This window comes from Eumetopias jubatus, unplaced genomic scaffold, assembly GCF_037043125.1.
Source record: "Eumetopias jubatus isolate StellerSeaLion01/CBP00866 unplaced genomic scaffold, mEumJub1_p1.0 scaffold_15, whole genome shotgun sequence".
In the NCBI taxonomy this organism is placed as follows: Eukaryota; Metazoa; Chordata; class Mammalia; order Carnivora; family Otariidae; genus Eumetopias; species Eumetopias jubatus.
Window position 1 is genome coordinate 46,958,635 of NW_028274821.1, and position 17,027 is coordinate 46,975,661.

General features: G+C 47.2%; 2 protein-coding genes across 2 annotated transcripts; both read left to right on the plus strand.

Moving 5' to 3' along the window:
• Window positions 1-6,278: 6,278 nt before the first annotated feature.
• LOC148162401 (interferon alpha-1/2-like) lies at window positions 6,279-6,842 on the plus strand. The gene has a single exon (XM_088019082.1). It carries the CDS (start codon window positions 6,279-6,281, stop codon window positions 6,840-6,842), a length of 564 nt encoding a protein of 187 aa, XP_087875208.1.
• A 5,382-nt stretch (window positions 6,843-12,224) lies between these two features.
• LOC148162402 (interferon alpha-1/2-like) lies at window positions 12,225-12,788 on the plus strand. The gene has a single exon (XM_088019085.1). The coding sequence runs from the start codon at window positions 12,225-12,227 to the stop codon at window positions 12,786-12,788; it is 564 nt and encodes a 187-aa protein (XP_087875211.1).
• Window positions 12,789-17,027: the final 4,239 nt, after the last annotated feature.

The following is a 17,027-nucleotide window of genomic DNA, read 5'->3' on the forward strand; positions in this document are numbered from 1 at the left end:
ATCGGCTCCTGGGCGGCTCAGTTGGTTGAGCGACTGCCTTTGGCTCAGGTCATGACCCGGGAGTCCCAGGATCGAGTGCCGAGTCAGGATCCCTGTCCTGCGGGGAGTCTGCTACTCCCTCTAACCCACCCTTGTCTCATGCTCTCTCTCTCAAGTAAATAAATAAAATGTCTAAAAAGAAAATGGTCAGCAGAATGCCTTTATCCATCAGATCACGAACATCTGCAGCAACCACTGACTTCCTCTAAGACAAGTTGTACGTTGCCCTTAGGCTATAGGACATGACAAAGAAAGGTCCTGTTGTCTACATCTTGGTTGTTGTTGGGACTGGAATCTGAGAACAATGCTCAGACTTAGTGTTATAACGAAGAAGGGAAGGAAGTGAATTCTCTCACCTGATGCTGGAATGGAGAAGGTCAGGAAGTACCCATAAAAGCTGGGGAACCTTCGACAGGGGACTGGTAGACATGCAGGCACAAATGTCCAGTGTCAGGGGAGAGGTGATCTTGCGTTTGACAAGAAATGCCATGGCTGAGGTCCATATCTAGCAGGGAAGGCCAGCAACAGAGGTGTTCATGCGGGCAGACCGTGTACTGTGAGAAACACACATGAACTTGATTCTGAGGCTCTCCAACCATTAAAGGGAGGGGAGAGAAGAGCCACAAAGGAGACAGTGGACTCATGGTCGGACAGTACGTGGATAATAAGAGAGGATGCCGATGAGTATATTTAAGGACAGAGATGTGCTTCGAAGACCATCAGTGGATTCCTGGAAGATGTGGATTGAAACTGCCTGGCGTGTCAGGAAACTAGATGCCTTTGCGGACCTCATGAGAGTCGGTTGGGGGGAATCATAAGCAGAGACCACTCTGGAGCCGATGGGAGCATAAATAAGAGAAGTCAGTGCGTCTGAAGTGGCGGAGAATATAGCATGGGATCTGGGGATAATGGGGTCCGTTTTTCTGTGCCTAGTTTGCCCTTTTAAGCCGTATGTTTCTTCCGGAATGATTTCATGGGATTGATGTTTTGGCAAACCTTCTTAATGGGTTGAATACTGTATTCTTTGGAATCCTGACTTCAGTACTGACAATGGTCTGTCCTGTCTTGTTTCTTACTACCTTGTATATCAGGGAGCTGCTCAGCTTCAATAATTCACTAGGCAGGAATAGATAACTCATTAAATCCTTCATCAGATTGTCTATTACTACTGATGAAAGAATGTTTTTTTTTTTTTTGGAATGACTGGTTTTATTAATTAGGCTCCTTAGGTCCTCATTGTGACCCTGTGACTACAGTAGCATTTTACCCCATTTCTTTTCCTCCAGTGTTTGATAGGTTTAACAAGTATAACAGAATACTGTGAAGATTAACTGAACTCATGCCCGTAAAGGCACCCAGCATGCATTCTCCATAAAGGGACGACTTAAATATGGTACATACCGTCTTGTTTTAATTCTGACGACTGCTACTTATGAGAATATTGTTTGTGTCTTTCTGCAGAATTCTCGGGAACAGTATGTCCTTTCCAAAGGTGGCAGCCTCCAAAACCGGACTTGTCTAGTGAAATCTACAGAAGGCCGACCATTTCATTCCCCATTGCAAAGAAGGGTTTTTGTTTATATTCAGTGATGAAACGGTGGCTTGTGTGAATATGTGAGAGTTGAGAATAAGTCTCTAGGTGGAAGTGGAGAAGAACATGCTATTTCTTTAACCTTCTGGCACCCGTCCCTGCCCTCCCCCTCCGCATTCTAGGACACGTTGCCCTCCTAGCGGTTTCCTTCCTCTGTAAGGCAGAAGTCCGGACGGTACCCGTGGCACCCCTGGCACTCATCTCTTGACCTCTCAGCCTGTTCACGCAACAGCTTTCCGTTCGTTTGTGTCTCAGCTTAAAGGTTTCTCTAAAGGGCAGCGCATCGCGAGTAGAACGCAAAACTAAAATGAAATCTCTAGGTTTGGCAGGAGCAACGGCAAGAGAGGCTTTGTTCTGATTTCCATCCAATGTGATGTAATAGCAGCTGTGGCGAAAAGGAAACAGAAAGCAGGATCAGGTGGAAGGGTGGGCTAATGAAGCGCCTCTCCGGGAGGACTGCCCCCTGGTGGCCACGTGCGACCAGGGCGACGACCAAGATGGAGGCCAGGCTTGGGATCTCTGCACAAATGGGACCTGTCATAAAACTGTGTCCTGACTCTGCCTATGACAAAGAGTAAGTCTTGTCCTGAAAATCCCTATAGCCACCTTCAGTTTCGATCCCAGTATTATGGATTATGAAATACTGGACAGTGTTGGAGAACCAATTGGCAGGGCCAGGGGCAAGGGCGAGGGGAGTGAGCACCACCACCAGCTTTCCGTCCGCAGCTGCTTCTGGTCAACCAGCCAGGGCATGTGGAGGAGGCAGGCCTCGGGGCCAGGAGCCCACTGATGGGCTGCGAGAGACCACCATGCAGTTTACTTGCCACAAGCAGGCAAGGTCTGGCAGCTTCAGGACAAAGGTACGTGCGCGGCCTCCCTCCACCCCTGCCTGCCGGCTGACTCGCGCGCTGCGGAGCTGAAGGTCCCCCACACATCCAGGCCGGCACAGAAACACACTAAACACAGGGAACCCTGCCCACCCATCTACCCCCAAGAAATCCGGGAGCTCAGCCATGCCTGTGCTTGAGGTCTCCTATGTTGTGATTCAAGTAGGCGCAGGATGCTCCTTTGCTCTAAAAACCACAGCTGCACGTCTGGAAACATGAAGGTGCGGGAGGTCAGCAGCAACTTGGGAACCTGGACGGAGAAGAGAAATGTGGATGTGTCCACTGGATCAGCGACCCGTCCTCAGGAGGTGCAACAGTAGGAATGGGCAGCATTGAGTCAACTGTGTCTCCATATCGTTCCCGAGACCGAGATGATTCAAGGAGACCCTGCGAGCAGGGCGTTCTCCTACGCAAGACGTGGCCCACAGCAGTGTCCCCAGCACGGGAGACACTGACACGACAGCAGCCTGCAGGGTATTGCAAGGAGGACGGTTACTCCAGGACCAGCTGCAAGTTCTCTTTCCTTGGCAGAAAAGTCTCCTGCCTTATGAGTTTTTAAAAGGGAGTCTGTCAACTCTTCTGAGAACTTCAAGACCATCAGTTCAGTTGACTCACACCACACCCCCCGTTGTCATCTACCACCAGAGCACTTTACGTTTGACGTGGAATCTGGAATCCTTGATCCTTCACCCTCCCCTCCTGACTAATTTCATGCCACAGCCTCTCCTGCTTCTTCCATCCTCTCTCCATGTCTATCCTTCACCGCTTTTAACAGGTGCTTCCAGTCAAGACAGTACCTCTCAACTGCTCATGTTCAACCTTGCGTCTTTGGTAGCTTCAGAATAATTCATCCCTCCGGGTTTCTATTTCTCTCCAAACAGCTGTATAAAGAAGTGGAATCCAAATGGGGGAATTGAGAGGATTGAGTTAATGATTTCAAGGATCTCAGAAGCGTTAGCCCGCAATCAGCTTTGGGTGTTAGCGTCATAAGACATCATCATCCTTATTCTTATCCAGATGAAGAGCAGAATCGTTTAGGATCATCCAGTTCCCTTTGTCTTAATGCTGGATTTCCCAAGGCAATCTTTTCCTTGCCTGAGTGGATTGATCAACGAGGTAGAGCGCTCAGGCAGGGCGAGTATCCTCTCTCCTTCCTCAGAGGGTGAGCCGCTGGGGTTCTGGTCGCCATTCTCTTGTGAGCTGGTTGGTGGGACTCTTCTCATCTCTCCTCAGAGCTGAGCATATGTGGATTGAATGACAGAAAAATCAGTTGGCTGGTCTTGGAAAGCTGAGGGCCGCCCGGGACCCAGGACTTGGTCTTGTGTGAGCCTGGCCGAGGCAGCCACTGCCTTGACGTGGGGTAATTCCGTACAGCCTTCATTCTCCCCCTCTGCCAGAGCTGCTGGTCCCCAGTGTTGCTGCGTTGAATTTTGCTGACGTACCCTTTGCCATTTTTCTCAGCAGAGGCCAGTCTTTCACTTCTGTGACATTCAGATGGAACATTTGTCTCCCACCCCCGCCCGCCCCATACACCACTGTCATGTTTTGCTTTCTAGGAAAGTTGAAATGAGAAACAGAAAACTAATGTCTTGAAAATGACAGAGAAACCCAGGGCAGCCCCTTGATCTTTCTTTTCCTTCCCTTTCTATGATCCTCACGATGATGCCGAACAGGATGCGGGAGCAGCAAGTCGGGGTGTGTCCAGGAACGCACTGTGGTAAAATGAAGATATTCAAATTCTTTTTGTTGTTGTTACCTTCAAGTGAAAATGCAATATCATGAATCAGGAAAGGCAAGAAGGCTGTTTCTCCCTGACATCATAGCCTGGGCCTCACCCCCTCTGCATTCTGAGCACCAGAAACGACCAGACAAAGATGCCTAATAGAAAGACACAGACTGAATGAACTACTGAAAGTCATTACTTTCTGTGCTGGAAGTTTCTCCTGGGAGACACAATCCGTGAATGCCCCGTGCCCAGTCCAGACATTTTAAGCCAAAGAGGTGTACCATAGTTTAAGTAAAATTAGAACACTAGGGGAGCCTGAGTGGCTCAGTCCGTTGAGGATCTGATTCTGACTCTCACCTCAGGTCTTGATCTCACACTGTGAGTTCAAGCCCCAGGTCGGGCTCCACCCTGTGGCTGGAGCCTAGTTAAAAAAAGCTTTCAAAATTGAAAAATAAGAATTGCGGTGGCAAAATAAATGTATTCCCTTACTCCAGGTACAATGATTACAGTGGGGTCTTTCCTCTCCTTGGAGAAAACAAAAGCTCACCCTTAGCATCTGAGGGCTGTTGACATTTTGACACCCGGTCAGGAGAGGAGGAGGTCAGCACCGAGAGATAAGGTCCCCAGCACAAACACTCCAGGGGCAAGGGCAAGGATCTAGGGCCAGTCATTGGTTTGCTGACAAGGAAACGGGCCCCTGCACAGCAGGGGCGTCTAGAGTCCTCAGGACATGCTCAGCCTGCCCTCAGGGAGTGAGTCCAGGAGAGCTTGGGTGGAAGCCACTCAGTCACTCCAGAGGACAAATGTTAGTAGAGGTGAGAACTACCTTGTCAGGGAGGTGTGGCTGGGAAAATCCATTTATCTGCAATTAGAACCTTCACACCTCCGCATCCAGACAAGAACCAGGCTTCCTGCTGGGGGACACTGGCACAGCCTTGGAGCGGTCTAACAAAACCTTAGTATTTACTGTCTCGCATTGGATTTTCCTGGCTATAACGCAAGAAAGGATGACATAGAATACTTGGACGATACCCAAACGGTCTGCAAGATCAGTGCGACAAACCTAGGAATCAGAGGAATAACTTAGGACTGAAGGAGTCTGTCGCCATCATTTCCTAGATCTCAAAGTCTGACGTGGAGAGGCGATCTGTGCTTACTTGCGAGCTGCCATCGGATGTCGTGTGCATGTTGCTTGTCTGAGCCTTGATGTGACGCAGGCTTTGACAATAAAATGCAAACGGATTATATTTTACGATTTAGTTGTACAACACTTATTCAACACATCAGTAATTACCTAGTGCTACACAGAAAACATATTTTGACAATGCCTTCAAGAGTATCTAGTAGCAGGTGAAGATACAAATGATTGTGTCATATGAGGCAACATTAAAATTGAGGACACTAAGAAGAGATGTTAATAATAATTTAACCTTTCACTTGCTTTAGCAATTTGGAAGGAGTTTACCTGTTTAAGTACACCAAAATCTTTATGTCTTTTCAGAAACTGTTAATTTGCATATGTACTTTATGTATTACAATTTATTTCTGTAAGTAAATTACAGTCACTCGTCCAATTTACTTCTATACTTAAGCATCAATAATGTTAAAATTTAACTTTCAGCTTAACATTTTTAGTCATTCTTTACGCTGACGTGGATAAACTTTATACTTTCTGTTTTACCTATAAAGCACACATATGAATACACTCTGTAACGAGATATACTGTGCATCCATGCTATGAAGTTTTCATGGAATGTCCAATTAAACACATCAACGAAGACTCTAGAGGCAAGAGATAATATTGGAAAAACTAAAAAATGGTTGGGAATCCGATGCTGTAAATCCAAAGAGAAAGTGCAGAAAGGAAAGCAAAAAGAGAAGTAGAAAGTAAGGGAAACGTTCAGAAATTGAAAACTCCTCTGTCCCCTACTTAAGCCACACACACAAGGGAAGATGGTCAGAGAACCCAGAGCCACGGTTCCCAGACTTGCCCACCCCAGCCAGGCCAGCCAAGCAGCGTCTCGCAGGTTCCCCAATGGCCCTGCCCTTTCCCTTCTTGGTGGCCCTGGGGGTGCTCAGCTGCCACTCCCTCTGCTCTCTGGGATGTGACCTGCCTCCGAACCATGGCCTGTTCGCCTGGAGGGCCTTGACGCTCCTGGGACAAATGAGGAGAATGTCTGCTAGCTCTTGTGACAAGTACGCAAGGGCCTTTGCCTTCCCGCAGGAGGTGCTTGATGGCAAGCAGTTGCAGAAGGCTCAAGCCCTCTCTGTCGTCCATGGGATGAACCAGAGGATCTTCCACCTCTTCTGCACAGGGGCCTCATCTGCTGCTTGGAACGAGACCCTCCTAGAGGAGTTCTGCTCGGGACTTTCTGAGCAGCTGACTCACCTGGAAGCCTGTGCCATGCAGGAGGCGGGGGTGGCAGAGACTCCCCTCAGGAAGGTGGACTCCATCCTGAGGAACTACTTCCAGAGGATCTCCCTCTATCTGCAAGAGAAGCAATACAGCCCTTGTGCCTGGGAGATTGTCAGAGCAGAAATCACGAGCTCCTTGTTTGCATCAACGATCTTGCAAGAAAGGTTAAGGAGCAAGAAATGAGACCCGGGTCGCCATGGAAATCATTCCATCTGGCTGATAATACCACGTTCTCTGGAGTTCTGCCATGTCAAACTGTCACTTTTGCTGTCCTGGTGTCATGAATGGAATCAATTTTTCACATCATCTCAGGAGTATTAAGCAACATAAAGTCAACTCTACAAACATCTGTCGTTTTTCGATGACCATGCTGATCTACCTGTGGAACTATATATGAATTTCACTATTTATAAGATTTAAATTATTTTTTATTGTATAATACTAGGTGTATATTCCCTTTGTGGTGAAGAGAAGTATATGTGCTTTAGATTCATTAAGATTTTTATTTTTTGTTCATTAAATGTTTCTATAGAACAATTGTATTTGTTTGTTATTGAAAGAGGAAACAAGTGTAATGACAACCTGATGAAAGAATGCATTGTAGAACTCAGTGACACATTATTCGTGATTCACATTTGAAGTAATACCACAGGCTTCGTTTAAGCCAGTTTGTATGTTGTCATCAGGATAAAGGCGGACTTAACAAATCAATGCCCTGTCTGTTTTGATAATTATAGGGGAAGTAATATCAGTTAAGTTAAAGGGTAGAATGAGAAGAAGGGTAAATATGAAGTGTAGAAGAAGACGAGGAAACACAGATGTCACGACATAGAATCAGAAGCACTAGATACCTTCCACATTAGACTGGTAGACATCCAAGTGTGAACATTCTTTATCAAATGGATCCTTGAGTCTGCCATTTACAAGCCATTCCATTCACTTAAAGCCCAGGCAAGGATGTGGTCCCGATGGAAGAGATGTTGAATGAGAAAAGAACTTAAAAGCGATGCCTCAAGGTCGAGTGGTTAAGAGAGAAAAGAGCCACACTGCAAATAAAGGAGGAATGGCTCTAAGGCGGTAGGCTAAGAGCGAATATTGCTTAAGAGTCTATTTCAAAGCAGAAAAAGGCTTCAAGGAATTGCATCAGAGCAAAAGGTGCATGGAAAGTGCCCCCAGGCGGGAAGTAGAGGGGTGTGACCCAGGTGCAGGCTGGTTTAACTGGATTAATCACCAAAAACCGTACTGGAGGAGGAGGAAGGGTGAGGAACAGAAAGGAAGCTAGTGAGTACAGAGAGGAAATCGTTTTGAGAGATTTACCTTTTTTGGGCCAATTAAACTTTGATGAAGAATTGAAAAAATAATGGATATGAATGATGTATTCTAATCTCCTCTAATGTATGAAAAGCAAATATAAAAAAGCAAACAAAAATTAAAACAGGTAAGTGTACAGGAACATTCTGCAAATGAAAACGACCGTGTTGTATTTAAGAGTCATGAGTAGAAAGAATGGGAGAGGACCTGAGGGCCACGGTGCCCCCCACTGGTCCCCCAGGCCACCACAAGCCCTCAGGTGCAGTACCCAGCCCCTCCGCGGGGCTCCCCCTGTGGCGGCATCTCAGCTCTGGGCTGTGACCTGCCTCCAGGCCCTGGGCGGCTACACAGGGGGACTTGTTGCTTCTGATACAGAGGAGGAGGGTCTGTCCCTTCCCCTGACTGAGGGACATCTCCTCTGGGACATGGTGGGTGGCCCCCCAGGTCGAGAAGGCCTGGGCCATCTCTGTCCTGCATGAGATGCTCCAGCAGACCTTGACGCTCTCAGTCAAAATCAGGAGAAGGAGACCCGTCTCTTCATATACAAATGAAGAAATAAGGAAAGGGAAATTTAAAAAAAAACAAAACTAGAAAGCAGGAAAGGAACCTGAAAATGATATTCTTGACCTACAACTTTAAGTCACATGCCCATGTGTTCCATCTTTCTAAGGACTCTTCTTTCTGCTTTAGTCATAGAACGCATTGAGTTAAATTGCTCAAAATTGTGCTTAAAATGTGTCTGTGAACATGAGGATCTCTAAGGGCATCCTTATGTAGGTGAGACTATACTGAAGATGTTCACGGGTTCATGTATTGCAGGATCCTTGGTTTCCTGTCCAACGCTGAACCACTTGGAACTTTTTCCTGACGTCACAGCAGGAGCAACATCAACAACAACAGCAACAACAGAAACAACCACACAATGCAAGACAATTGAAAACAACAACTCTTCTTAGATCCACTCACAGCTGCGGTCCCAGGGCCAGCCCCAGCGCGGGTAACTAGAGCAAAAGAGCATGCAGACAATCACACCTTACCAGGAGAACGTATTGGGAGGAACACGAGCTATAACTGAAGCATTGCTTGAGGCTCTGTGTGCTTCCACTCGAGGCTTCCCAACTCCAGGGATCCGTACTTACTGCAGCCCACAGGTTTGTGAGTTTGACCTTCAGAATCCCCACCAGGCTCTCCCCGGGAAGGTCAGTGGGAAATCTGCTGGCTTTTCCAGCAGAGGGAGGGGGACAAGAATCCTTCTCAAAGAGTCTGAGGCTACCTCTTCAGAGAAGTAGAGGACAAGGGATTCTGTCACCAGGAGCTTGAAGCAGGGATGTCAAGAAAAGGGGAAAGCTGACTTCCCACTGGTAGATGCATGTGTGAATCTGGAATCTCCAACAAGTCACATCCTGGAGACACTCAATCCCCATTGTGTCTTGCATATTCAGAAATTGAGGCACGGTACTGAAAGCCCTTCTGTCTCAATTGAGCGTGGAATGAGAAAATGCCCTAAAGCTTCAGAGCACCTTTAACTTGTAAGGCTGAGAAAGAGAAGGGGAGCCTGCAAAGGGCACAGAGAGGGGGCAGCCGGTGCAGGTGGGACACAACCAGGGAAGAATGATCTCCAGAAAGTTTGCAAGAAGAGAAGTTTCAGAATTTCCCAAGATGAACCCGAGGTAGTAAGTTATCACAGGGGCTAGAGGACTACCCACCGCTTCTAGATTCTGCTTTCGATCTAGTTGTTTGATCCTGAGAAACTCACTTGAGATCTCTGAAGTTCCGTTTTCCCAAACGTACCGTGGGGTGGGAATATTCCTAGAGTTGTTGTAATAACGGACTAGCACCTTTAAATGTATCTAGTATCTTCCACTCAGTGAGAGTTTAACAGATGATGACTAGGATTATTTTCATAGACGTCTCTAAGCGAAAGGTGATCTTCTCCTAGCCTTCTCTCTGTAACTGACTGCAAACTGCTGATTCTCTAAAATACCCAATTGGGAGAGGTGGCCCATGAATGGAATGGAATTATAGACACAATGAGATCCTATGTATCCATATACACAGTGCGGACGTACACATAGTCTAGACATTCTGGTAGAGCACATTTCCGCTTCCTCCCTGCTTCCCCAGATCACATCCTTTCACTTCCAAATCACAGGGTTTCCCTCCTCCCCAAATCGCAGTGTCTCCCTCTCCCCCACGGTAGAAACCCCCCAGGGAGTTCTGCCCTCCTCCCTTCCTCCTGAGGAGCCTCTCCTGCCCATTCACACAGTTGCTTCCTTCTGCTTTGTGGTTTCCGTCTGGCCATTTCACTTCCTATTACAAGGCCACCGAGGAAGAGCAAAAGTTGTTTGAAATTTCTAGGTTTTTTGAAACTCTCTTCCTTTCTCCTGCTGACTATTTCTGGACCTGAGGGAATGTCCCTGCTGCAGTGATGTAACAGTGGCTATAGCAAAGGGGACACAGGAGCGGAAGGTTGCTGTGCCGTGGCCGGTCACAGTCTTTCCGGGGGGCTGCCAGCGAGTGGGAAAGGTGAGCTAGACAGTGACCAAGTCTGGAGACTGGCCTTGTCTTGTATGTAGAAGTCCGTCCCTGGTGGGTGTGTTTCCTCCAGGGCAAAAAAAGGCTCTTTCCTGGAATTAACTGACTCCTTTAGTGTCATCAGACAATTTCCCTGGGTTTTTAGGAACTTTTACAAAAATATCTTTTTTTTTTTTTGTAAAAAAGAGCAGTTATATTCACAGCCAAAGTGAGCAGTAGGTCCTGAGTTTTTTCCCATCCTCCCTGCTTCTTTAGCTGCACAGTCTCTCCCATCACCAGCAGCCCCGCACCAGGCAGAACAGTTGTTACAGTTGCTTCCAACAATGTAGCAAGTAGTTCTTAGGGTTGGGAACAAGTCTTCAATATTCCAAGGTGTGTGGTACAGCAAAGCTCAACCTTGGAGCGAGCGGTCTAACAAAACCTTATCCTCAGTATTTATTGTCTGGCATTGGGTTTTCTTGGGTATGGCCCAAGAAGCATGGACATGGAATTTGTGGAAGATACGGCAAATGTCTGCAAGATAGTGCCCCACCTAGGAATAACAGGAATAATCTGGGATTGGAGGACTTTCTCTCCATCGTTTCCTGGATCTCAATGTCTTACCTGGAGAGGTGATCTTTGCTTCCTTGTGAGCCGCCATCGGCTACCTGGTGGACGTTGCGGGTGTCTGAGCCTTGTTGTGATGCCGGCTTTGGAAATAAATACAAATAGATTACACTTTATGATTTCATTCTGCAATACTTATTTTTTTTTTAAAGATTTTATTTATTTATTTGAGAGAGAGAATGAGAGATAGAGAGCACGAGAGGGAAGAGGGTCAGAGGGAGAAGCAGACTCCCTGCCGAGCAGGGAGCCTGATGCAGGACTCGATCCCGGGACTCCAGGACCATGACCTGAGCCGAAGGCAGTCGCTTAACCAACTGAGCCACCCAGGTGCCCCATCATTCTGCAATACTTATTCAACACATCAGTAATTCTATCTAGTGCTACATAGAAAAAATATTTGAGAATAACTTGATGAGTATGAAGCAGCAAGTGCATTTAAAAATTATTTCCTCATTGAGGACACCTAAATACAGTACACTAAAAACAAATGTCCAATAAATACTTTAATTTTTCACTGACTGTTAGCAAATTGGAAGGATTTCTAAATATTTAAGTACATTGATATCATTAATATGTCTTTGTAGAAATTCTTAATTTGATTATACTTTTATATTTCCATTGAAATAAGTAAAAAATTGGAAGTCGCTAATCAAAGTTAGTTATCCAGTGAAGAGTCAAAAGGTATTAAATTGAGCTTTCAGTTTGAAAGTTTTAGTCATTCTCCACCCTGAATTAAATAAACACAGTAAAATGGACACTTTCTTTTTTATCTATAAAGAAGGGGTATACATACATAAAGATATAGACTGCAGATCTGTGCTGGTGAGCTTTCTTGAAGGTTCAGTTACATGAACATTCAAAAGACTGTAAAGGGAGGGGGCGATAAGAAAAAGAAACGGTTGAGAAACCCATGCTCCAAACCCAAGTAGAAAGTGTCATGGAAAGCAAAAAGAGAAGTAGAAAGTAAGGGAAACGTTCAGAAATTGAAAACTCCTCTCTGTCCCCTACTTAAGCCACACACACAAGGGAAGGTGGTCAGAGAACCCAGAGCCACGGTTCCCAGACTTGCCCACCCCAGCCAGGCCAGCCAAGCAGCGTCTCGCAGGTTCCCCAATGGCCCTGCCCTTTCCCTTCTTGGTGGCCCTGGGGGTGCTCAGCTGCCACTCCCTCTGCTCTCTGGGATGTGACCTGCCTCCGAACCATGGCCTGTTCGCCTGGAGGGCCTTGACGCTCCTGGGACAAATGAGGAGAATGTCTGCTAGCTCTTGTGACAAGTACGCAAGGGCCTTTGCCTTCCCGCAGGAGGTGCTTGATGGCAAGCAGTTGCAGAAGGCTCAAGCCCTCTCTGTCGTCCATGGGATGAACCAGAGGATCTTCCACCTCTTCTGCACAGGGGCCTCATCTGCTGCTTGGAACGAGACCCTCCTAGAGGAGTTCTGCTCGGGACTTTCTGAGCAGCTGACTCACCTGGAAGCCTGTGCCATGCAGGAGGCGGGGGTGGCAGAGACTCCCCTCAGGAAGGTGGACTCCATCCTGAGGAACTACTTCCAGAGGATCTCCCTCTATCTGCAAGAGAAGCAATACAGCCCTTGTGCCTGGGAGATTGTCAGAGCAGAAATCACGAGCTCCTTGTTTGCATCAACGATCTTGCAAGAAAGGTTAAGGAGCAAGAAATGAGACCCGGGTCGCCATGGAAATGATTCCCTCTGACGAATAATATCACACTTTCCCTGGTTCTTCCGTGTCAAAGACTGTCATTTCTGCTGTTATGGTGACATCAACAGATACCATTTGTTAAAGGTTTTCAGAAGTATTAAGCGACATGTCAACTCTACAAGCTGTAGTGGCTTACAGCTGACCATGCTCATATCTATTTATCTATTTAAATATTTATTTATGTAAATATTTATAAGATTTCTATTCATATATTAGTATGTGCAGCTGTAGGTGTCAGCAATAGAATAAAATGTATTCTTATATTTAATCAGTTTATCTCTCTTTTTTTTAATTGAACTTTCACTATGGGAAGCGTTCAAAGAGTAACACCACGGCTAATTGCAGCTTGGCTGAAAAATGGTCGGCAGATCGGCTCCTGGGCGGCTCAGTTGGTTGAGCGACTGCCTTTGGCTCAGGTCATGACCCGGGAGTCCCAGGATCGAGTGCCGAGTCAGGATCCCTGTCCTGCGGGGAGTCTGCTACTCCCTCTAACCCACCCTTGTCTCATGCTCTCTCTCTCAAGTAAATAAATAAAATGTCTAAAAAGAAAATGGTCAGCAGAATGCCTTTATCCATCAGATCACGAACATCTGCAGCAACCACTGACTTCCTCTAAGACAAGTTGTACGTTGCCCTTAGGCTATAGGACATGACAAAGAAAGGTCCTGTTGTCTACATCTTGGTTGTTGTTGGGACTGGAATCTGAGAACAATGCTCAGACTTAGTGTTATAACGAAGAAGGGAAGGAAGTGAATTCTCTCACCTGATGCTGGAATGGAGAAGGTCAGGAAGTACCCATAAAAGCTGGGGAACCTTCGACAGGGGACTGGTAGACATGCAGGCACAAATGTCCAGTGTCAGGGGAGAGGTGATCTTGCGTTTGACAAGAAATGCCATGGCTGAGGTCCATATCTAGCAGGGAAGGCCAGCAACAGAGGTGTTCATGCGGGCAGACCGTGTACTGTGAGAAACACACATGAACTTGATTCTGAGGCTCTCCAACCATTAAAGGGAGGGGAGAGAAGAGCCACAAAGGAGACAGTGGACTCATGGTCGGACAGTACGTGGATAATAAGAGAGGATGCCGATGAGTATATTTAAGGACAGAGATGTGCTTCGAAGACCATCAGTGGATTCCTGGAAGATGTGGATTGAAACTGCCTGGCGTGTCAGGAAACTAGATGCCTTTGCGGACCTCATGAGAGTCGGTTGGGGGGAATCATAAGCAGAGACCACTCTGGAGCCGATGGGAGCATAAATAAGAGAAGTCAGTGCGTCTGAAGTGGCGGAGAATATAGCATGGGATCTGGGGATAATGGGGTCCGTTTTTCTGTGCCTAGTTTGCCCTTTTATGCCGTATGTTTCTTCCGGAATGATTTCATGGGTTTGATGTTTTGGCAAACCTTCTTAATGGGTTGAATACTGTATTCTTTGGAATCCTGACTTCATTACAGACAATGGTCTGTCCTGTCTTGGTTCTTACTACCTTGTATATCAGGGAGCTGCTCAGCTTCAATAATTCACTAGGCAGGAATAGATAACTCATTAAATCCTTCATCACATTGTCTATTACTACTGATGAAAGAATGTTTTTTTTTTTTTTTGGAATGACTGGTTTTATTAATTAGGCTCCTTAGGTCCTCATTGTGACCCTGTGACTACAGTAGCATTTTACCCCATTTCTTTTTCTCCAGTGTTTGATAGGTTTAACAAGTATAACAGAATACTGTGAAGATTAACTGAACTCATGCCCGTAAAGGCACCCAGCATGCATTCTCCATAAAGGGACGACTTAAATATGGTACATACCGTCTTGTTTTAATTCTGACGACTGCTACTTATGAGAATATTGTTTGTGCCTTTCTGCAGAATTCTCGGGAACAGTATGTCCTTTCCAAAGGTGGCAGCCTCCAAAACCGGACTTGTCTAGTGAAATCTACAGAAGGCCGACCAGTTCATTCCCCATTGCAAAGAAGGGTTTTTGTTTATATTCAGTGATGAAACGGTGGCTTGTGTGAATATGTGAGAGTTGAGAATAAGTCTCTAGGTGGAAGTGGAGAAGAACATGCTATTTCTTTAACCTTCTGGCACCCGTCCCTGCCCTCCCCCTCCGCATTCTAGGACACGTTGCCCTCCTAGCGGTTTCCTTCCTCTGTAAGGCAGAAGTCCGGACGGTACCCGTGGCACCCCTGGCACTCATCTCTTGACCTCTCAGCCTGTTCACGCAACAGCTTTCCGTTCGTTTGTGTCTCAGCTTAAAGGTTTCTCTAAAGGGCAGCACATCGCGAGTAGAACGCAAAACTAAAATGAAATCTCTAGGTTTGGCAGGACCAACGGCAAGAGAGGCTTTGTTCTGATTTCCATCCAATGTGATGTAATAGCAGCTGTGGCGAAAAGGAAACAGAAAGCAGGATCAGGTGGAAGGGTGGGCTAATGAAGCGCCTCTCCGGGAGGACTGCCCCCTGGTGGCCACGTGCGACCAGGGCGACGACCAAGATGGAGGCCAGGCTTGGGATCTCTGCACAAATGGGACCTGTCCTAAAACTGTGTCCTGACTCTGCCTATGACAAAGAGTAAGTCTTGTCCTGAAAATCCCTATAGCCACCTTCAGTTTCGATCCCAGTATTATGGATTATGAAATACTGGACAGTGTTGGAGAACCAATTGGCAGGGCCAGGGGCAAGGGCGAGGGGAGTGAGCACCACCACCAGCTTTCCGTCCGCAGCTGCTTCTGGTCAACCAGCCAGGGCATGTGGAGGAGGCAGGCCTCGGGGCCAGGAGCCCACTGATGGGCTGCGAGAGACCACCATGCAGTTTACCTGCCACAAGCAGGCAAGGTCTGGCAGCTTCAGGACAAAGGTACGTGCGCGGCCTCCCTCCACCCCTGCCTGCCGGCTGACTCGCGCGCTGCGGAGCTGAAGGTCCCCCACACATCCAGGCCGGCACAGAAACACACTAAACACAGGGAACCCTGCCCACCCATCTACCCCCAAGAAATCCGGGAGCTCAGCCATGCCTGTGCTTGAGGTCTCCTATGTTGTGATTCAAGTAGGCGCAGGATGCTCCTTTGCTCTAAAAACCACAGCTGCACGTCTGGAAACATGAAGGTGCGGGAGGTCAGCAGCAACTTGGGAACCTGGACGGAGAAGAGAAATGTGGATGTGTCCACTGGATCAGCGACCCGTCCTCAGGAGGTGCAACAGTAGGAATGGGCAGCATTGAGTCAACTGTGTCTCCATATCGTTCCCGAGACCGAGATGATTCAAGGAGACCCTGCGAGCAGGGCGTTCTCCTACGCAAGACGTGGCCCACAGCAGTGTCCCCAGCACGGGAGACACTGACACGACAGCAGCCTGCAGGGTATTGCAAGGAGGACGGTTACTCCAGGACCAGCTGCAAGTTCTCTTTCCTTGGCAGAAAAGTCTCCTGCCTTATGAGTTTTTAAAAGGGAGTCTGTCAACTCTTCTGAGAACTTCAAGACCATCAGTTCAGTTGACTCACACCACACCCCCCGTTGTCATCTACCACCAGAGCACTTTACGTTTGACGTGGAATCTGGAATCCTTGATCCTTCACCCTCCCCTCCTGACTAATTTCATGCCACAGCCTCTCCTGCTTCTTCCATCCTCTCTCCATGTCTATCCTTCACCGCTTTTAACAGGTGCTTCCAGTCAAGACAGTACCTCTCAACTGCTCATGTTCAACCTTGCGTCTTTGGTAGCTTCAGAATAATTCATCCCTCCGGGTTTCTATTTCTCTCCAAACAGCTGTATAAAGAAGTGGAATCCAAATGGGGGAATTGAGAGGATTGAGTTAATGATTTCAAGGATCTCAGAAGCGTTAGCCCGCAATCAGCTTTGGGTGTTAGCGTCATAAGACATCATCATCCTTATTCTTATCCAGATGAAGAGCAGAATCGTTTAGGATCATCCAGTTCCCTTTGTCTTAATGCTGGATTTCCCAAGGCAATCTTTTCCTTGCCTGAGTGGATTGATCAACGAGGTAGAGCGCTCAGGCAGGGCGAGTATCCTCTCTCCTTCCTCAGAGGGTGAGCCGCTGGGGTTCTGGTCGCCATTCTCTTGTGAGCTGGTTGGTGGGACTCTTCTCATCTCTCCTCAGAGCTGAGCATATGTGGATTGAATGACAGAAAAATCAGTTGGCTGGTCTTGGAAAGCTGAGGGCCGCCCGGGACCCAGGACT